Source organism: Centropristis striata, chromosome 15, assembly GCF_030273125.1.
Source record: "Centropristis striata isolate RG_2023a ecotype Rhode Island chromosome 15, C.striata_1.0, whole genome shotgun sequence".
NCBI lineage: Eukaryota > Metazoa > Chordata > Actinopteri > Perciformes > Serranidae > Centropristis > Centropristis striata.
In genome coordinates, this window is record NC_081531.1 from 7,499,515 (window position 1) to 7,522,341 (window position 22,827).

Consider the following 22,827-nt stretch of genomic DNA (forward strand, 5'->3'; position numbering starts at 1 on the left):
CAGATAAAAATTACAATAAAACAACAAAGTAAAGTAAAGTGCAATGCAGACAAGTTGGAATTACAAATGTCAAAACACAGAAAGTGGCACGAGCTGGGGGAGAAAATGTAGTAGTAATAATAAAAACATTACATTTTATTTGTTTAGCACCTTCCAAAACATACACTGTAACGAATTTCACTGTAAAATAACAGTTAAATACTGGCAGCAGGGACGCCAGTATTTAACTGTTATTTTACAGTCCATAGTACTATAATTTATTTTAACAGTATATTATCGTATTTTGGATTACAGTATATGACCGTAGGGTAACGGTGGGTGTTGGGGTTATTTTACAGGACATTTATCGTAATTTATCAAACAGTTTAATGCTGTTAAATTACAGTTATCTATTGTTAATTGACCGATTTAACTGTTAATTTACATGTGAGGGATGAATATTTAACAGTATTTTACAATTATCTTACAGTAGGATAATTACAACAGAATACAGTAGGATTCTGTTGTAAATACACCGTAAATACACACCAATTTGTTACAGTGTATAGCAGGGGTGTCAAACTCTGGCCCGCGGGCCAAATTTGGTCCGCAGTGTAATTTTATTTGGCCTGCGAGGCAATACCAAATTATTATATTATTATTGTAAATTAATGACATTGATGTGTTTTTTATCTGAAATTTGATTTTGCATGTCTGCACTATTTAGTTATATATTGTATGTTTATAAGCGTTGCTGGTTCCATATTTAATGTTAAAGCAAAACATGTTTGGTATATATTAAAAGGTTAATTTGTTCAAAGTTGGCCCGCGATTTTATTCAAGTTTTAAATTTTGGCCCATTGTGTATTTGAGTTTGACACCCCTGGTGTATAGTTAAAAATTGCAGAACAGAAAAAAATTCACCAGAATCCAATAAAATGACAAAGTACTGTTTAATGTGTAATGTACAGCTCTAACTCTGAGCATATATCAGTTTCCATTGAGCCTGAGAAGCAGCAGAGAGGCTGTGAAATAGAGATGAGGCCAACTGGTCTCAGAGGCAGGAGGGAGTGTTGACCAGAAGCCAGGCTCTCACCCGCTGACACACCAAGAAACAGTGCTAAGAAGTGAAGCTACAGTACTGAGCGTGGGCAGATTGATTCCCTGGAATACTGTGAGAAAAAGCGGGCCAGCCCTTTATGTCAGGCAGAAGCTGGTGTAGGATTAGAGCCAGAATTACTGTGGTCACCATCACAGATAACTGCACAGAAGTTTGTCTCAGCAGTGTTAGTGCACCAATGTATTTATAGCTTACAGAATTTCAAAGCGCAAATTTTGCACAGAGTCAACTCATCTGTTTGAAAACATTGCTGTGTTCACACCAAAGCAAAGGGATATTTTGCCTTGGTGCAAGTTTGAGTATGAGATTATTTGTGTTTATTTGCAATAGTCGAGCAAGAGGCACCGGTGTAAATACCAACAGAGTCTGAAGTCATGCTTTGTCAGGAATGTAAGCAAAAAAAATGGTAGAAAACTTTTATTATCTTTGTGTTTGGTGTGAATAAAAAATTGGAGATACAATTATTTCTTTGTTACTGATTATGATAAAGTTATAACAAAATAATCTTTGCTAAAATGTCTAAAATTGCTTTGTTTACCAGAAACAGTCCAAAGCCCTATATTAATGATATGAATTTAAAAAACCTCACATTTCAAAACCTGGACCTTGTAAACCATAACCATATTAGGAAAATGTTTAGTAGAGGTGGGAATCAGCAGAGGCCCCACAATATGATTTTATTCCGATACTTGTGTCACGATACGATATTATTGCAATTTAAGCATTTTGCCATATGGTGAGCATTGCGATACAATATATTGCGATTTAACTGTTTAAATTTAATTTTGCGGACACAAAATGCAGTTAATCAAGAATTGTTTTGTCAAATAAGAGGGGGAACTAGCTATGTATATGTAAAGAGCAGACCTGTGGGAACCCAGAGACCCTATTTTCATTGAGATAGCATGGAGTCAGAGGTCATGTGACCGCTTTAAAAATCACCATAAAACATAAAAAAAATAGCTTAACCTTGTTATTTCGACAACTTCCCATGCATATGGTGCCTATAGCTTCCTTAGATCTTAATGTTTCATATGATACCAGTTCCAATATATTCCTAAAAGTGAGCCCCCTACGGCCTCCGGAAATAAAACACAAAAACAAAATACTGACGGACGTCGGAACGCTAAACATCTAAAACTTGGCGGCCATTAATCAATATAGTATCGCCACGCAAAATATTCCGATACTATGTTGTATCGATCCCCCCCAAACACACACCTCTATTGTTTAGTGAGGTAATAAATCAAGTAAGAAGTAGGTTCATTTTGTCATAGACTTCTATACAATATGATATACTTCTTTTTGCAGCCAGTGGAGTCGCCCCCTGCTGGCCATTAGAAGCTCTGCATGTTCAAGGCACTTCTGCATTGGCTTCACTTTTCAGACCCAGAAGTTACGTACACCTCTTTAATTCCGTCTCTGTTTATGTCTAGTAGTAGTTTCCTGTGTCCTGCTAATCATTTGACTTTGAACTTTCTTTCTCAAGATCAACTCGTGCAGCTGGACATGGTTTAATCCCACAGTGCAGAAATTTGCAGTCATTTGTTTTTTATTATTTTTTGTCGCATAACTCCTCCCCCAGTGAGTGCTGCAGATTGTGCTATGTTAGAGCAGGGTTGCATGGAGCTCAGCAGGGCTGTACCCTGGCCCGGTTCCACCCTGTCAGTTGCCAGTGTTTGGTTGTAGTGATGAGGCCTTTCTCTGCACATCCCCTGCACCACAGCGGGTCAGCAGGGTCAGCTGTCCAAAGCAGCTTTAGTCACAAAGCAAGACATATGAGGCAGTATGATAGCATGCCTGAGCCACAGTGACTCACAGATCTGAACCTCATCCCAAATAACAAAGCAGGAAATTATGCAGAAATAATAGATGGTGATAGTAAAAGAAAAAATAATATAATTTGTTGTTAAGGTCTTTTCAAAACAGGTGCAAGTCTTTATCTCTTATGTTCACCACCTTAATAATAATTTGCTGCTACAACATATCACAGTTTGTATGATATCTTACAAAGTAACATAACGCAGTGAACCAGTCAAATAGTTTTAACTATGTTGTTCCACTGTGAGCAGAGCAGCCGATTCCTTTCAGTGTCTTTTAGTCCATCTTGACAATATATAAGACATTTTCAAGTGACCTGAAATTTACAATGAACTTTGATGAACTGAAAACACACAAAGTATCAAAGTTTCGTAGATGAAAACACACAGTGCACCATGGTAGCAACCTGTCAATCACAAAGTAGCCCCATCCTGCATATCCTGCTTTATCATCGATTTTACTGTAAGTGGGGCTGTAATTTATAAAATTAACATCATGCAAGACTTGACCAGCGATAGATTGAAGCCATGAACTCGTGCTGGGGATGTTTGCTGAGGTGATAAATCATGTGAGAAGTAGGGTCATTTTCCTTTTGACTAACATACAAACAACATTTGTTTTGCAACCCTTTGAGTCGCCCCCTACTGGTCATTAGACAGAATGCAGGTTTAAGGAACCTCTGCATTGGCTTCACTTTTCAGGTCCGGAGGTTGCCACTTGTATCACTTTCTATGGCATGAAAATATTTGATTTACAAAATATGGTCAGTACTTCAGCGTATGTTAGTGATTTAGAGTCTCAGTAAATGATCTTCTGGATTCAGAATTGCACATAGGTAGCAACCTCACGGTCTGAGCAGGGAGGCAAACCCAGAAATGCCTTAATCCTGCAATCTGTCATAGAGGTCACCAACGGCGGTTGCAAAAGAAGTCCGGTTCTATCTTTCTCAATACAAAATGAGACAACTCCTCACTTGTTTTCTTACCTCAGAAAAAATCTTGTGGCAACATTATGGTCTCAATAGTTCCAAGTCTTCTCCAATACAATATGATGTTAATTGTGTAAATAATGGTCCTATTTCAAAGAAAATAGACAATAAAGAAGCTTATGATTTGGGCATGGTTACCTTTGAATGACAGGTCACTAACATGGCAAGCCACCATAGGGAGAGAAGAGAAGCAAAAACAATGTGTATTCACGGCAACGTGCACTTGTTTGTTGTGTTTTCGTCTACAGAACTTTCAGTTCAAGTACAAGTTTATTTGAACACTTTGTTCATATAAATATGTCTTCTTCAGCGTTTGGTTGTACTAAAAGACTCTCCAAAGAGTCAATTTTTCCTGTAAGTAATGTACATTTTCTTTTAGCTTTAACAGTTTTTTTTTTAGATACACCCGTTCTCGCTCCTCCCCAGTCCAAATATACTCTCACTGGTTTAAAAAACAAAGATGGCATCGGACATAAAGCATGGTGCCGACAGCCGAAACGATGAATTTGGGTGACGTCATGGTGACTACGTCCATTATTTATATACAGTCTATGTTTGCACAATATAAAGCCTGTATCTAACAATCACTGCCTCCCAAGGTACTGAGCACAGAGATAATATTTCCAGAGCTGAAGGGAGCAGCCTAATGTGAACCTCACACTGTTGTGTTTTCACGCTCAGTACATGTAGAGCAGCTTGATGCAACAGATACAGCCCTGTGACATGACGTCCACTGAACCAGGGAAGCTTTCCCAACACTCATTTTTAAACAAGTACCAAGTACACGCTGACCTCAGAAACACAGGCTTTATTGTTACACAGTCATATGGTCATGAATAGCAGCAATGTTACAGTACAGACCGGTGTTTCACACTGTCAAACCTGTCTGCACTCACAATCTGCCTCTTTCTCTGTCTTTGTCTCACACACACACACACACACACACACACACACACACACACACACACACTCACCCGGTGGAGTCATGTGCGTCAGACCCTTGGCCTTGGACATTGTTGTATAACCTGTCTTCACATTGTGGCTTCTTGGCCCAGTCAAGCATTGAAAATGGACTTCAGTCAAGTTATGTAATCACTCTCTGTGAGATTTCCACCTCTTTTCTGTATTCAGCCGCCATGTCACTGTCACCAACCATGACCTTCTACGCCTCAGTTTCAGTTACTACATGGACAGCTGAAATGTTAGCGCCTGATAGCTCATTTAAGTTTAGATTAATGGGAACTAATTACATTGTTATGAAGATGAGATGTTGGGGATTAAAGTGTTTTCACTCATCATTTCTAAATGTCAGTTATCTTTATTCTGTTGACATATCACAAAGGTTAGATGAAGTACTTGAGTAACTTCTCCAAATGTAAAATTCATATTTTTAGTCATGCTAGCGGCAGGGCTCCAGGGAAGGTAATGTCAGTCTGTCTGTTTATGAATAGAAATAACTTCTGTGCCCCTTTAACTTTTCTCCTTGCATCATCAGGGCAACATTTTGAATTGTTCAATACTTTGGTTTATGAGCAAATAGCTGCAAAACTCTTTTGAAGGCAACTGCTATACTTGTTATTTTTTATAGATGTTCTCTTCATGTTCATTGACATAATGGATGAATTGATCAATATCAGTTTGTTGTGTGACAGTATGAATAATGGAATTATCTGACGATGGCCATTATGAGAAAAATCTATTGAATATGTGAGCAGAAGTCATTATTTTATTGGTTTGCTTGTCTTTATTGGTAACCAAAAATTCACAGAAATCAAATCAGCCGGGAAATTTGAAAGGAGATTCAGTGTGGATAGACTCAAAGATATTAAAGAATAAAGACACATTTTTAAATTGATGGACAATTTATTTTTTACGAATTATTGGCGTTTGGTCTGAAAATACCTTTAGTCTTAGTATTTTAATAAATAAAAGCCCCTAATTTGAATACGAGCCGTCCAGAGCGGACTTTTTTCGGGACTTTTGTGGATACTTTTTCATCCCTGTTGAAGAGCAGGGCCTATTTTCTCACCTGAAAAAAGCCTGGTTACTGATTGGATAGATCGCTAAGCGGAATGTGACGTAGTACTTTACCCGACAACAACACACGCCATTTGTAAAAGCCGGCGAAACAGTGTTGCCAACTTTACCACTTTGTTGCTATATTTAGCGACTTTTCAGACCCCCTTAGCGACTATTTTTCAAAAAAGCGACTGGAGACAAATCCAGCAACTTTTTCTGGTGTTATTGGAGACTTTTGGAGACTTGTTCTTACTCTTCTTAACGAGCCGCGGGGGCCGGCGTCTCTTCTTAACGAGTCGTCGGCCCCCGCGGCTCGTTGTTTCCCGTGTTTAATCCGTTGCGTATGATGAAGCTGTTGCTAAGCGATTACGCGACGCTCAAAAACCATACGTCACCTCCAGAGTCTTGTAAATCCCTCTGTTGGCTAACTTGTAATGGAGACACTTAGAGTGAGCAGACTTTTGAGAGGGTGTGGCCACTTTTCCCCCTAGTGGAAACACGGCTATAGGTACAACTAAAGGCTAGCATAACCACATAATTATAAACCAGTGAGAAAATTATAAGCTTTGTTAATAATGTCCTTGTTTATGGTTTCTCTCCCACATGGTGTCTCATGACCGCCCACCACAAGAACATCTGATGTCGGAGCCCAGCTTTCACACTGTGATTCAAACCCAGACAGCTCCGCTACGCTCTCATAACCCCTCAATGCCATGCATTAAAAGATGTTCAATCAATACGCCTGTCCCTGAAACATACATTACTTTGAGCAGGATCACACAGTGTCCCAGGCTGCTTGCTGTAGCTGCCAGTTATTGATTTGATGTCTTTCCATAAGACTTGGGCTTACAAATTGTTCTAATGAGGCTCAGAGTACAGCAGCCTGGCCTTGTCTGCTCTACTATCCACACTAAGTGGTGTTGCCACAGGGAACGGAGACTTTTCACTGAACCTTGGCTACAGTTGTGCGTTTCTCGGTGCTTGGGCTGGATTGTGCTGCGTTAGGGGAAACTCGTGTGTTTGTGACTGTAGCGGAGCCACAGGGGAGAGCAGATAGGTGTCATCTGAGCGGCCTAAAACAGAGCTGTCTGTTTTCCTTTGTGATTCACTACAGCATCACAGTGTCATATTACAGGAGACGCAAAACACCGTAAACACTATTTTTATGTTTTGAACAGGGTTGGGATCGATAAGATTATATTGATGTCACTGTCAATTCAGCTGTGAGGTTTGGTTCTTTAATCGATTCCCTCAATCATTTCTTTTTTTCTTTTTTTTAAATACTCTGGTTTGTTTGTTTTTTCTAACGTTTGTGCTTAAAAAAATGAAAAACCAATAAAAAGACAACAAAGCACAAAACAAAACAAAAGAAGTCCCACCCCAAACCAACAGTGAGCGATGCGCTATATATTTCTATTTATGCATAAAATAAGTAAGTAAATAAAAAGACAACAGGAGACAGGTAAACGAAGAGCACATACGTACATAAAATAAATGAAAGGGCTGACAGTCCTCATCTTCCAGGGACAAATGAAGAGTTATAGCTTCTGTAAAAAGGAATACAATGGTTCCCAGATCCTCCAGAACTTGTCTGATTTGTGATTAAGGTCATGAGTCAACTTCTCGAGAGGAATAAGAGCAGAAATCTGTGATATCCACGTGTCGACTGTAGGGATCTGGGGAGTTGACCACCGCAGCAAGATCAAAAACAAAAGATGTATCAACAGAGATTTGGTGTCCGTGCCCGAGAAATTGTCTGGAGCATGATTAAGTAGATAGAAAGAAGAAGTCAACAAAAACTGTTTACCAGTGACCTCCTGGATTACAGAGTGAACCCCTTCCAGAAAGTCTGGATGCGGTCACATGACCAAAACAGGTGGATAAATGTACCTTTGTGTATATTAAATGTATCCCTTAATCATTTCTGATCAGTTTTCTGTGTGGTAAAAACAGTAGGCAGGTTTTCATCATCAATGCAGCTGTGAGTCTAAACAGTGTTAAAACAAAGTATAAAAACTGCATTAATGTGACTAAGGGCGACAAAAGCTCTGCTGTTGTCATTGTGTAAAATGGATGAAATGAGAGAATATTTTTACAGCAAGTTTTTTTCATAAAGGTTTTCTTAATCCATCCATCCATTATCCTTCACCGCTTATCCGAACTCAGGTCGCTGGGGGCTGGAGGCGATCCTAGCTGACATTGAGAGGCGGGTCCAGCAGACTATCAGGCAATTTAGAGTCAACAATTAAACCTAAAGTGCATGGTTTTTTATTGACTGTGGGAGGAAGCCAGACCATGCAAACTCCACACAGAAGATCTGCAAGAGTGCTAACCACTAGATAGTGCAGCCCTGTCTTAATTAAAAGGAAAAGTCTGCTAAAGCTGCCTGCACACCACTAATGTTATGAGAACAAAGGATATCTACCCTCAAGATTATGAGCAATGACACTTCAGGCATAGTGTTGCATAGAGAAATGCTTCAGCATAGTTCTGGTGTTTTCATCCTTACTTGAAATAATAATTTGCAGACATAAAGCAGCGCTTGTGATGTCTGTGATGTCTGTGCGCCATGATTTATTGCAAGTTTCCAGCAGTGTAGGTGTATGAGATTGACATCATAGTTTCGCAATGCACAACTTGCAGAAAAAAACATGTCGGCAGGAAGGAAAGTATACAAGCTTGAAGGTAAATGATTCGTGTGAATCAGACAATTTCTCGATTTCCAATCCTAGTTTTGAAAGGGTTAAATTCAACTGTTGTTATGCAATTTGCTTTTTTTCTGTATTTTAAATCATTTACTGTTACATGCTGACATTCACCATTGTTCATTTTTTTAGAGCTGTTCAATGGTGCAAATACAGCTCTTATCATGAGCACAAATGTGTTTGGAGTAAACAAAGAGAAATTCAAGGTTCGTTCTAATTTTAGCTTCCAGTATGATAGATCAGGTGATTCGTCCTCTGATATTAGAGTCTAGCAGATTTCTGTTTTCTACAACATTACCTGATGACCTTCAAATGAATTTACTCTACAAGCAGTAACATTTGAAGCAAAGGTACGTTTTAGCTTGATCTGTTTTCCACAGTGATCATGGATTTTGTTCCCAAAGGATTTTCAATATCTTTTGTATCTTCTTCAAGCAGAATTTGAGTGATTTTCTACTTGCACAAGAATATTACAAGGTATAGCTGCAACTATTGTGATAGCTGATCATTATTTAGGCTTGTATACATTTTATGAAAGAAAACTATTAATCAATGAATAGAGAAAAATAATCAGCATTTGATTGTGTCAGCATTATTAATGAAAAGTTAGTTGTTGTTTTCATGCAATGGAAATATTATAGATCAGGGGTTCTCAAATACAAATCTTAAAGGGCCACAAAGATTTTTTTTAATGACTCAAAGGTCCATTTATTGAGGTCGGTCAGACCACATGCCACATTCAAAAGAAAATGTCTTTTTTATTCAAAACAACAAAAATATGAACTGAAATAAAATATAATTTCCAGGTGGATTTGCTTAATTTTAGCTTTAATTTCCTCTTTTTGTTGGCCTGTAAACATTGTGTCAATCTCTTCATGCATTCTCTTATTATTCCTGCTTCTGAGAATGGCTTCTTGTGTTTACCCAAAATCCATGCCACTCTAAGTGAGCACTCTGTTGCTTTTTGTTGTTGTTTCATAGATGTGACAAGAAACCCTCTTGCAGCTTGATTTCAGTGCATTTACTTTTGTTGTTCTTACCTCTGAATTTTGAGGAAATGCTATGCTTTGTCTCATAATGCTGTTTCAAATTGGAAATCTTAATCACAGCTTCAGTCTCCTGGCATATTAAGCACACGGGTCTTGTGCTGGTTGGAGGGATAGTGAATGAAAAATTTTCAATCCATTCTTATTTGAATTGACAATTTTCTCTGTCCACCTTTTTTTAGTAAATAACTTCGAACAAGCCATTTTCATGCAATCTTTTTTTGTGCAATTGAGGCTCGCGCGACCCAGTAACTCCGTTGTCATGGAGACAAGTCCCGGTGTACACATACTGACCCGACCAAAACCCAACGTGAAGAAATAACAGTTCGGGGGCCACACATAGGGGGCCGCCTATTGATTCCTGCTGCTGCAGATCAACATGCTGAAATATATGTTAGTTTGCGTGAAGTGGATGGATGCTGGGGGAATACACTGCAGAGAATAAATAAATAAAGAGTGATGCAGTGTGGTGTATTAGAGGAAATGATTAAATATGCACCTGGTGTTAAGCTGCTGTGCTTGTCCTCTGTGGCACATTTCTCCAAAGGCCTGCAAATGTGAGCAGATGCTGCAGGGCAGCCTGCTCGGTGTCTAAGCCACACCGCTGACCTTCTTCAGAACTGCTGTGTGAGGACTACACACACACACACACACACACACAGTATCACAGCATCAGACTGTGGTGCAGGCCTCCTCCCACCTACTATACTACCTCTGATATACTCTGCTCTACACTAGTAATGCACCACTTCACATCTTCTCCTCACACACAAACTGGTGTCATGCTGTCTACAATAAGAGAAACATCTATTTTTAGAGATTCTCTTTAATGATGTTTCAACAAAGAAGGTTTTCATGACACTGTCACCACCAAAGTATAGTAGTTTACAACCACAGACCCAAAATAATCACTGATTTGCATATAGGGATAAATATACCACAGATATCAGCCACATAACGAATATAGTAAATATAGCTTGGGGAAAAAATTGATACAGTATCGCGATATGTTGCCTGGTAATATTATATTGATTGATGGCCGCCAAGTATCAATAATATTTAGCGTAAATACTGATACTGTCAGTGTGGTGGAAAATCTGAAGAGACAACAAAAGTTTCAAGAAAGACAGCCCTGTGCGGGATTTATTGACAAGTATCACAAAACAGATACAATATTCAAGATACACAAACACAGGTCTTTGGTTCGAACAGCAACTCCGCAGTTTTCATATTTGTGTCACTATTATACCTAATGTTCGTGCGTAAGGTCTCTTGCTTTACTATTATTGTTCTCAAATGGTGCAGTGGGATTTCCTAAATCAGAGCTGCTCATATCTTAATCAAGCAGAAGTTTCCTGTAAAGAGACTGTAATGAGATATTTTAATACATCTTCAAATTAATACACAGCATCAGTATTTGTTTCTTTCCCGGACACTGTAGTGGGCTCACTTTTAGGAATATACTGGAGATAATGGTATCATATGAAACTAGAAGATCTAAGGAATCTATAGGCACAGGTTATGCATCAGGATATTGTGTCGGGAAATTGTTGAAATGAAGCTGCAGTTGTTGTCATCAATACATGTTTGATATCAGTTCCATTCAGTTTGACTCACCATATGTCCAAATGCTTAGAACTGCAATTATATTGTATCGTGACTCAAGTATCGGGATAATATCATATCGTGGGGCCTCTGCTGATTCCCACCTCTAATAGTGAATATTAAATATTTATATTAAGTATGGCTACCACCCTCGTGTCTGGTTATCTTAACTTATCATAAAAACAACTAGCCTGGCTTTGCTCTAATGAACAAAATCTGACTACAAGCAACAAAATCTATAAAGCTCTCTAATGAACATGATATATCCTGATGTTTAATAGGTGGTTATTTACTGGGCTGTTTCTTTGCAAAGTGCAGCTTTTGGACCTCTTGTGCCAAATTTCCACTGCACGGCTCTACTCAACTCAATTGCTCTTTTTTGGTTTCTATTAGCAAAAAAGTTGTGAGCCGATACTAGAAGGTTGAGTTAAAACAGTATAAACCTCTGATTGGTCAAAGAGAACTGTCACTCGCACCAAAACTGAACCAAACCATGTGGTGGAAATGAGGCATTGGAGTCTTGTGTGACCATAAAGTTGCATATAAACATATTTCATAAAATGCAAAACTATTCTGTGACTTGAGATCCCAGTTACAGGACAAAATAGTTTCTGTTTATCAGGAAGATTTGAATAAATGAACTACCCAGAATGCATCTTGTCACTCTCACCTGTGCATAGTCATGACTCAGTGGCTCAATCCCTGTAGTCTATATGTCAAAGTGTCCTTGTTTATCGCTCCTGATGAGATTAGTATTGAAGCCTCTGCCAACAGTGTATAAATGTGTGTGTGAGTGGATGAATGCTGGCTTGTGTTGTAAAGCTTTCAGCGGAGGGGTGTGCCATATCGTATCATTTACGATAATACCAGTATATCTTTTATATGATTAAACAAATATTGGCAGCATTTCTACTTCTTGACATAGTGGCGTAAGGGTTTCCTGTTAACTACCTAGACTGTGGAGGCCCGCCAGAGTCTCATGTGCTGCGCTAACGTCACATTTCAAGCTACTGAACATCTCCTGAATGTGAAAAATGTTATGTGAGGTGTTTACTCTCATGTAGCTGTCAAAGTGCTCAAGATTGATGCATTTGACTTAAAAAAACGTACAAAATTTTCTCCCAGGGGGGCATGTCCCCGGCCCCCCTAGATGGTTATCTTTTATTATATGCAAATACTCAAGAGTCAAGAATAACTTTTTTGTATTTGGCAACTGTTGAGATTTGCACTTTACACTACATTTTAGATGTATGGTTGATTTTTTTTTGTTATTTTTATGGATTTATACAGACTAAAAAAATAATTTTCAATATATTTTTCAGTATTTTGTAAAATCGTCAAGAATTTTGTTATTGCAAAAATACCTTGAAATATCGTGATATTTATTCCTTTAGGGCAGGGATTCCCAAAGTGTGGTGCGTGGTCCCTTTGGGGTGCACGGGCTGCTGCTAGGGGGTAATATTAATTAATAAATGCAGGCTATTTGAAATGCACTTCATCTTAAAATGAAGCGTAGAAGAAGTTATCTTCTTCCATTTTTCCAACCCACATTATGATGACGGGGTTGTTTTAGCTCCATGGTCATTTAAACTTGCTGCAATTTTTGTTCAACGCGGCTCAAAATATTATAACATTTTTCAAACATATCTGCTTTCTGCCTCTGATCCTGAGCCTGTCATCATCCTCTTTGCTCTGATAAAATGGAAGCCTGTGCATAACTTTGTTGCATTATATTGAAACTGTGTTTCAGATTAATTCAAATGCGAGAGCTCATTGTTGTGATGGTGATTATTTTATTATATGTGTGTTCTGGTCATTTGAGCATGATTAAACATGCCGCCTTTAATATGGCTATAAAAAAGCTAATTGCCCACCCCTACTATTGCAGTCAAATGGAAAAGTCCATTTAGCTTTATTGATGAGTTTTAAAACTGTACAACACAATACATTTTCTCATGACACCTGACTTCCTTCCTTCCACACAGAACTGAGTACAAGGCTTACAGAGATGTGAAGCCGGCGAAGATGATCCGGGCCAGGTCCCAGTACCTGCCACCAGATGAGAAGACCAGCCTAGAGACCAGCTACAGTGCCACCTTCAAGGGCCAGGCCCCCCTGCGGCCTGCGGACAACAAGGCCCTGGAGAGGAGGAGGATACGCAGTTTGTACAGCGAGCCTTATATAGACCCCATCAAACAGGTGAGAACACACAACTTTATAGTTTAAGGTTTAAAATATATTTAGGAAGGTGGGAAATCTTTATATTACTGTAATGTGAAATTCTCAACCTGGTCCCACAGGAATCCGTGAAATAGCCACGGATTCGCTTAACTCAAAATCCGTGGAATAGCCACGGAATCACTCAAATTTCCGTGAAACTGACACGGATTTTGTTACAATGCAAGTTAATGACAGTCATATCCCGTGGAAATTCCTTGGATATGTTTTCCTATTGGTTTGTTCCAAGTCATGTGACTTTTAAGGTCACGGCGGTCAGAACAAAAAACATGTTTACAAGTTTTCAACACAAGTTTTCTCATTTTTAGTGAGAAAAAATCAATATTTTGACTTAGTTTCTGCATAAAAATGGATTTTGATCACATTTCTAGCGAGAAATATCTGTTTTATTTTCTAAATATTCACTCAGTGAATGTACATAATCACTTTGTATGTTGGAATAGCCACGGGATATGACTGTCATTAACTTGCATTGTAGCGAAATCCGTGTCAGTTTCACAGAAATTTGAGTGATTCCGTGGCTATTCCACGGATTTAGAGTTGAGCAAATCCGTGGCTATTTCACAGATTCCTGTGAGACCAGGTTGAAAATTCTTGCCATGCTCATCTCGTTGCACAACACAGTTTTTAGAAATGACTAGCCATAAATGAGGCCTTTTTCCGCTCAGCAATCTCATTTGTCCGACATCTTTAGGTTGACAGGTATAGTGCACTTCGCTCTAAACCCAAAAAGCCTGGAGCCACAGCGGCAGGCCAGAGCAAGCCAGCGAAGAAAGCCAAAGATAAGCAGAGCGCCACGCTGAAGGGCTCCAAGAAGACCACCTCGGAGAACCAGTCAGAGAACCGGCCAGCGGTGGGGGACAAGGAGAAAAGTAAAGAGATGAACAACAAACTGGCTGAGGCAAAAGAGTAAAAATCATTTAGCACTACTTCTCCTTTTATTTCTTATTTTTCTGGGGGAAAGCAAACACAGAGGCTGCAAAATTAATTAAAGTTCTCATCTGTATTCTCATCTTTCCCTCTGTTTCCCCCTACAGTCTCTTTCTTCTTCTTCTTCTTCTCTTCTCTGTTCGGTCTCTCACTCATTCTTCTTCTCTGTCCTCCTTCACTACCTCTTGGCTACATTTGTACAACTATAATAAGATGAAATGCTGGGGATTAGACATGACATGTCATTGCTCCTCCCACCTCACGCTATATTAGATCGCTATAGTAACGAGTGGGCGGGAGCATCCACTTCCCCCGCCATTTGATGCCACCCACCACCCCCACTCTGCTCGCCTCCATCTCCAGGTTGCCATGGCTACAGGCTGCCTGGCTAAGCAATGGATGGCTCTGGTTGCATGGGCCCACCGACAAGCAATCCTGAAGTGTTGGCTTTGATCAACCGAGCAGATTGCTTTGTTGACTTTATCAAGGATTTTTTCCCTTCTTCTTGTTATTTGGAGGGAAGATTGGCTCTTTGGATACTTTGGTCTCTGCACATGCTAAATTAAAAAGGTGAAAATCTTTGATAAATGTCCCGCTTGGTTAGTTCTGAGTGTCTGATCCACGGCTTGTGTTGTACCTGCTCTGTCATCTCTGCTACTCTTCTCTGTTCATGGCTCTCGGGGCTCCAGTCTGTGTTATCACAACGCTTTGTTCAATGTGATTTTGTTACCCAATGTCTCATTTTGAATTGTTGTCGGCTACATAAAAATGTTTTCAATGCTTCTAAAGAAAAAAAAACACCCTGTTCTCCCATTCAGCTTTGGCTCCTTTCATGTGAAGCTAATTCATACAGTTGTATTTTAGTTCACTCAAGGCTGTTTTGTAGCCAATGAACCATCTGGGTCACACTAAACTGATTATGCATTAAACACCAGCCGTTTGCATAGCAGATGAGCATTACCACTGAATTAGATAATACTGTCGTGCAGTCATAGAGACATTTAACATCAGAGTAACAACATTTCTCCGAATCAGAGAGGGATGAGTTCAGTGGAGCTGGTAAATGTGTTGATTGGTGAAGGTTGGATCCTGTCTGTCAATCTCAATACTCATATCTCAGTGTAATCAAACCCAGTGTGGTCTTTATTTACAAGACTGATCTCTCCACAAAGCTGCACAGTCGGATGCACACACAGCTCCTTATGGCCTTTTTTTAAAAATGTACTCTGCCGAGGGTGACCGTAACCAATATGATTAGACTGCCACGGGACGATAGCAGACAGCTCATATTGCTGCTTAATAGCACATTTCACGTCACCTTTAAAGAGGGCGCTGTAAGGATGAAGCACTGATCCACGTTCCTAATAATTCACAAATTATTTTACCACCTTTTGTTACATTTGTTTTAGTGCTGTCAAGATGAAATTGTTAATTTCTGCAGTTAATTTGAAATATTTAACATGTAAAGAAGATGTAATTTACATAAAATAAATTGTATCTTGTTGCAAAGCAGGCAAAATAATGCTACAAAGCACAGGTGTATATTAAAGCTCTATAGCCTGACGTGGCCATTTTCAAAGAGGTCCTTTGACCTCTGACCTCAATATACAGTCATGGAAAAAATATTAGACAATTTTTTTCATCAGTTTCTTGTTCATTTTAATTCCTGGTACAATTAAAAGTACATTTGTTTGGACAAATATAATGATAACAACAAAAATAGCTCTTAAGAGTTTAATGTAAGAGCTGATATCTAGACATTTAACATGGTTTTCTTGATAACAACCAAGATAATTTACAAGAAAACCATGTTAAATGTCTAAATATCAGCTCTTAAATTAAACTCTTATGAGTTATTTTTGTTGTTATCATTATTTTTGTCCAAACAAATGTACATTTAGCTGTACCAGGTGTTTAAATGAAGAAGAACTTGAAGAAGGGTAGTCTAATAATTTTTTCCATTACTGTATCTGAATAGAGAAACGGGTACACAACGACACAAATCCTTTTTAGCAAATTGTGTGATTAATTTGTTAATATTGTTTATCGATTGAAAGCTCTTATTTGTTTACAACAAAAGTTTTAGGTCATTTTGCTTATAAATATTGAGTTGAATTTGTTAATATGTTAATATTATCATCTTTTATTTTAATACACTCCATTAAGTGTTGTATAGATAATGTTATTGCTTCTGTTTAGGACTCCAGCGTTCATCACTCTCTGTTTCTGGATCAATGTTGTTCTGATCAAATTCCAAAAGCATTAAAAGTATGTTGGTTTGTGGAAGTTTAGGTTGTGTTGGTATGTTGATTCAACATCTACTTTTTTACTTTGTCTGGCAAATTCAACATGGTGCTGCCGTGTTTCTGTGTAACTAGCAAAACATACCAAAAGCTGCAATTTATAAAAAAGTCTGGTTTAATCCAGATTTCCTGAGTGAGATGTGTTGGAAGAAAGGGGAACATGAAGTAAGTTGTATTGTTACTGTTTATCTGTTAATTATAACCTCTCTTGTGTACATAGATATATTATAGCAGGGCTACATGTTGGCTGAGTCCAGCTGCTTTCACTAAGTCTTAGCATATATTTATAGAGAGAGATTTTTTTCTTTGTTTTTGGATTAGAAGAGCACTGTACAGTCTTGTCAATCCATCATCGTGCTCCACCTTCACACTGTTCTCATTAGCTCTGCACCTCCACCTCCATTCTGAGTGGACGACTGGCCGCCACTCACCATAGCACCATGTCTACACTGCAAAAAAAGGTGTCTAAAAAAACATAAAAACACTAAATCTGAGGGAAATGATCTTGCTGCATGGACAGATAATTTAACTTGACAAGATTTCTTGAAATTAAGATTATTAAATCTAGAAATATGCATGTTGAACACTTAAAATAAGAAATTAACTCTTAAAACAAGATAAATTAAAGCTGCAAGCAGCGATGAACTGGCCCGAGCAGAGTGCATTGCAAACTATTTGTTTCTTACCAAGATTTTTAAAAAAAAACAACTTTAGATTTAGAAATATGAATGAATGCTATATTTTGGTTAAAAAATAATAATAAAATAATAAAATAAAATCATGTTTTTACAAAAGAATCCATCAGACAGCAACCGAAAAAGGAATAGGCTAAAGCTGCAAGGCTTATTTTTGCCTCTCCTGTACCATCTACATGTATACATTATATATATATATATATATATATATATATATATTAGACTTTAAATCTTCTTGAAAACGAACAAATATTAGATAATTGCTCTTGTTTTGACAGTTAATTTCTTATTTTAAGTGTTCAACATGCTTATTTCTAGATTTAATAATCTTAATTTAAGAAATCTTGTCAAGTGAAATTATCTGTCCATGCAGCAAGATAATTTCCCTCAGATTTGGTGTTTTTATCTTGTTTTTAGACCCTTTTTTGCAGTGTATCCAAGCTGAGCGCAGGCCCCATCAGAGATGAGGGCCTGGCTCTTTTGCATTTTGCAGCCTTTGGTTGGGGAAGCTTTGTCATGTAACACACGGGAGGGGGCTTGTAGGGGCAGTAAATGTAAACAGTTGTTAGCACAACACACACCCTGTGCTATCTGTGTGATTATTAGGCAAATAAGGATAGAAAGTATGGTAAAGAAAGTTATGTCTTGGGCAAAAAAAAAAAACTGTGACGTGCTTGTGTTTCTATCTGCTTGCTCATATTTAATGCAACATTACAAATAAATGCAAAAAGCAGAAAAAGCAGTGTCTTCTTGCTTTGTTTTTTTTTTTGTTAAAAAGAATGGTGAAAGATTAGCGGTTGCAGGTATCTGTCAGCGTTTCTCCTCCTGTCCCAGTCTTTGTCTTTGTGAGACAGAAAACATTGAATAAAAATCCACATGGAAGAGAATTTTTGCTCACACAACTTCTTTCTATGCTTATTTAAAGACTGCGCCACATTCTGGCATGAGCTCTGGCATCCTCTCCAGGCCGTGCATGTTGCCCTCATGTGAGAACTGAAGAATATATTATTCTTGCATCATGTCTCCAATATATTCCAAGAACTCATTCGACTTATAGAGCGACATGCATGTCAAAGGATGTCCAGAAACTCATTCCAGAATAAGATGTCATGTGCTTCTTTTAGGCTTCTAGTTACAAATGATGCACTTTTATGCAAAAAAAAAAAAAAAAAACCCACCCACAAATGTGTTATTTTACATTTGCTGAGTTCATATTATTGTTCTTTCTCATACTTCTGCTGTGTCCAATTTGTCGTGTGCTAATGAGTGACATTCTGATTCATTTGAAGGGTTGTGCTAAAACAGTACCACTACATACAACTCTGCCAGCCAATCCGAGATATTGGCTGGGTGCAGACTCTAAAGCAACACCTGTGGGGCTGTGCACTACCCAATCCCAGGTAATCAGTCGCAAAAGCAGTGAAAGGAAATAGACCACGAGCCACAAATGCCACTCATTCCCATTCATACATGCTCATGGAGTTGTGGTTTACTTTTGTTTTCTATTACAGTGGCACAGTTTTTGTTTCACCACATTATCTCTGGTCTACTCCTCAGGTCATAGCCTTTCTGTATATTTCTCTTCCATATGGACACTAGAGTAGGGGAGGGTGAATGGGGCTGTCTGACTGCCTGCTGTCTCATCCTACATGGAAGGTTCCTTAAGGTGCCCATTCTTAAGGAGGCCCCAGGTTTAGTCCAGACATCTCCACCCATCTTTGAAGCTGTCAGCTGCTGTAATGCACCCACTCTTCATGATTAAAACAAACTGCATGACTGTTGAATTATCCACCGAGGCAGGAGAGTGGATTCCATTCATTAAAGAGGCAGATCAATCATTTAATCCAATGTTTGAAACTGTAACACTTTGCATCTTATCTTGAGAATTCATACTATGTTTGACATTATAATGATTTTTTTTTCTTTGTTCCAAATCTGCCTCGAAAAGCATGCTGCCACTGTTTTCTGTTGGACCTGCAATCTCACATTCTGTTTAATAATTTGGTCTAGACTTTGAGTGTTAGCGTGGATATAAGTTGAGGGGTAAGTATGAATGGAATGAGGGAAGCGGCTCTGCTTTGGAAAGACAAAGGAAATTGTAAGTGCATGTTACTCTGATTTGTACTGCTAATTTATTTTCTATAGTGCACTGTAGGGTTGCAACGGTATGAGATTTTCACGGTATAACAAACATTATTATTATCAGTTACAAAGACATTTTAAGGAGACATATTTTGCTAATTTTCAGGTTTGGATTTGTACTTTGGGTTTGGTCCACTGCTCTGCTGACAGCAGCACTGATTTCCTTCCTTTTCACTTTTTATGCTGCCAAACAAAACTAGTTTGTTCTGTTGCAGCTGTTGGACGTCAGGGTTTCACTTTCTGCCTCTGAGAAATTCCTCTTCTTTTGGAATTAAAACTTACTTTAAAACATTGTTTACCTCCTTCAACCAAAAAGCAGTGAAAACTTTTAAGTCTGTGCTTCAAACGTACAATATTCACCGAACTTGTTTGAGTGTATAACTATAAGTACTTTTATTTCATAAATATCAGTCGCTGCGTATTTCTGTAATATGTCTATTTCGCTCCTGTTGTTATTTGTGACGGTCCACTTTGCTAATAAAGCGACTTTAGGGGTCGAAAATCCTGTTTTTGTCGCTTGTTTTGAGCCGCCACATTTATCAACAGCCGATCATCCTCACGCTGTGATTGGAGAGATACGATCATTTGATAAATCGCACGTGAACCGTAAGACCAAATATACACTCAGATCTGCGCTCGTTTCTACGCTCGTTTGATAAATGAGGGCCAATGTCTCTTTGAATATTTCTGTATCACCCTCTGTCAGAAACGCTCCGTTTTAGCCCGTGTCTCTTTAAGCCCCCCCTAAAAAAATATATTAAATTAAACTAATTGTTCCCATCTGCACTCTCAGCGACTCTGCACCATCATTGCAGCCGGTGAATGACTGAAACAGCACTGTCGCTGCACTTTCAAAACTATATATAGTACAGTTATGACATCAGAACCTTACAGAAGTCACAGCAGTAAAAGGCACAGCTTGTGTGTATTTCTCTGGATTGAGCATTTTGATACTTTCACAGTATTTATACACCACCTAGACCTGCTTTAGAATCAAAGAAGGCATTGAAAAATCTCACTTCTTGTGATATGGGACCTTTAAAGGAATGAAAACTGAGGCTTGAGTCATTATTACACGGAAGAGGATAAGGGCCAGGTAGGAGGAAATAATAATGAGATGAGGGGAAAAAAATAATTATGCACTTTGAGAAAAAAGTCTAAATGTCAAGAATAAAGTCAGCTTTTTGAGTTCGGTAAAGTAGACTGCGAGCTACAACCTGATTTTCCTCAATATGTCAAATATATGCGATATAAAATTCACATAAATTATAGAAAAGCAGATTTTCCCAAAACAACAGCTACTACCAAGAACAACAAATGTATCTGTCGAGGGATTATAGTGCTACTAAACCCTCATTTTATGACATTGATGAAAATCAAGTAGCTTGCAGTAACTGTTCAGATAGAAAACAATGTTCCTCTGATGACTTATTGACACGAGAACAACCAATCTGTCAATATCTTTCCAACTTTACCAACACAAAAAGTCATTTAGACTTTATTCTCAAAGTGCATAACGGGGAAAAATAACCTCCTCTCAGTATTTTTTTCTCCTACCTGTGCCCGTAGGAAGTATGTATTCGTATAGTGAGATTGTATTTTGTAGCTAATGCTAATGCTTCTTGCTAGTGTAACCTTAAATAACACAGAAACACTATCTTTACGTCCGTATTATGCTTAGCTGTCAGTTAATAAAGTTTTGTTTTTACTGTTTTCAATGGATCAAACTGATGCAGAAGAAAGGGCTTAAATCTCCGCTTAGCATGCTAATCTCGAGATAGCACATTACGCAGTATGCTGCACTAAAAGTACAACATGAACCCAATTAGCTGATATACTATATTGCATGTAAGGATCTCATATCAAATGATTATGGGCATTACGCGAAGCAACATGAATGTCATCCCTGAAATACATAGTAATGCAACATAAGAAGGGAATAAGGCTAAATCTCCGCTTAGCATGCTAATCACGCTACAACAACGTCTGCAACTCCGTAAAACACTTACTTTTCATAAGGTACCACACCATCCAGCACATACACATTGAACATTGATATTCGCTGGAAACTATTTGAATATTATTGGAAAATCAAACCTTGTAGCGCACTTTAAAACTCAGAAAGATAGGTAGGCTAAATAGACTTACAGATGAGATTAAAACAGTTAATTCATAATGTGAAACTGCTATACAGCTGCAACCCTACTGTGCTCTATCTTGTTTTTTCACAGATCACCCTGAGACCCTCATTGCACTATTGGCATCCTGTAGTTCATAACCTCACTGTGACTAATTGAACAGGTCAAAGTATAGATTCAAACCAACCGTCTGTATTGATCTAAATGCAAAGCTGTCCAATGCATTACTAGAAATAGACTAAAAGCCACTTTATATTTGCATTCCCACAGCACAATGGCTTTTAATGGTCATAGCTTTTACATGATTTGTAACTCACTTGCCTTGAGTCTTTTTTATGTAATATTTGTGATAAGCAAACAGGCCCCATAGTCCTCTGATAAGCTCTCAGGCCTAAAACAGAAAGCTGATATTTTTCTCTGAAATGAGCGGTCACAGGGTGCTCGGCTCAGCTCAACCCAATGACTTGTTGTTGTTTTTCCGCCTGAGAGAAATGCCTCATCACGTGTCTCTTTCTGTCTCCTTCCTTCTCTGCTGTCTTAACCGTGTGCTGCCTCCTAGAGATGCTAAGGACGAGCTACTCCGACCCAGTCATCATCATTCCCAGGGTGCTGCTGGAGGAGAACCACCACCTCCACCACCACCACCACTGCTGGATGGAGCCGAGCCTCGGAGGAGCGGCGGGGTCGTACGCTTTGCCCTAGACGTGAATCAGACTGAGTAGTTCTGCCTGTCAGGATGGAGGCAGATGCTCCGTATACAGACTGCTGCTCTGTACTGTAAATATCTAGTATTTGCAACTAAGTTGGATTAAGAAAAAGAGGTGAATCTCACACAAAAAAGTGGAAAAGAGGAAGCCCACACATTTGAAACACGCATGTTTAAAACTGATTTTGGCTCTGAGGTCACGGCTGTTTGACCCATGGCATTATTGCAAAGGTGCTACATCATTTTATGGTTTCATGCAATTTATTTTAAAAGAATATGTCAATATCACTAGGAATACCACACCATAAAGTGCTTATACAACAATAACATAAGAAACTGTACTGTACATTGATCAGTTTTAGTGTAAATAAATAATCACAACTTGCAGATTA

General features: G+C 38.5%; 1 protein-coding gene across 3 annotated transcripts in view; it reads left to right on the plus strand.

Annotated features, from left to right (window-relative positions):
• Positions 1–22,827, plus strand: part of map6a (microtubule-associated protein 6a) — a 35,286-nt gene extending 12,459 nt beyond the window's left edge. Inside the window, exons 2-5 of one of the 3 annotated variants that reach the window (XM_059352340.1) lie at positions 13,269–13,482; positions 14,216–14,430; positions 18,739–18,849; positions 22,289–22,827. In XM_059352340.1, the coding sequence (XP_059208323.1) occupies positions 13,269–13,482; positions 14,216–14,430; positions 18,739–18,849; positions 22,289–22,451 (703 nt within the window). In that variant the 3' untranslated portion in view covers positions 22,452–22,827. Of the gene's footprint in view, positions 1–13,268; positions 13,483–14,215; positions 14,431–18,738; positions 18,850–22,288 lie in introns of those variants that run through there. The other 2 variants (XM_059352341.1, XM_059352342.1) reach the window with 2 other exon arrangements.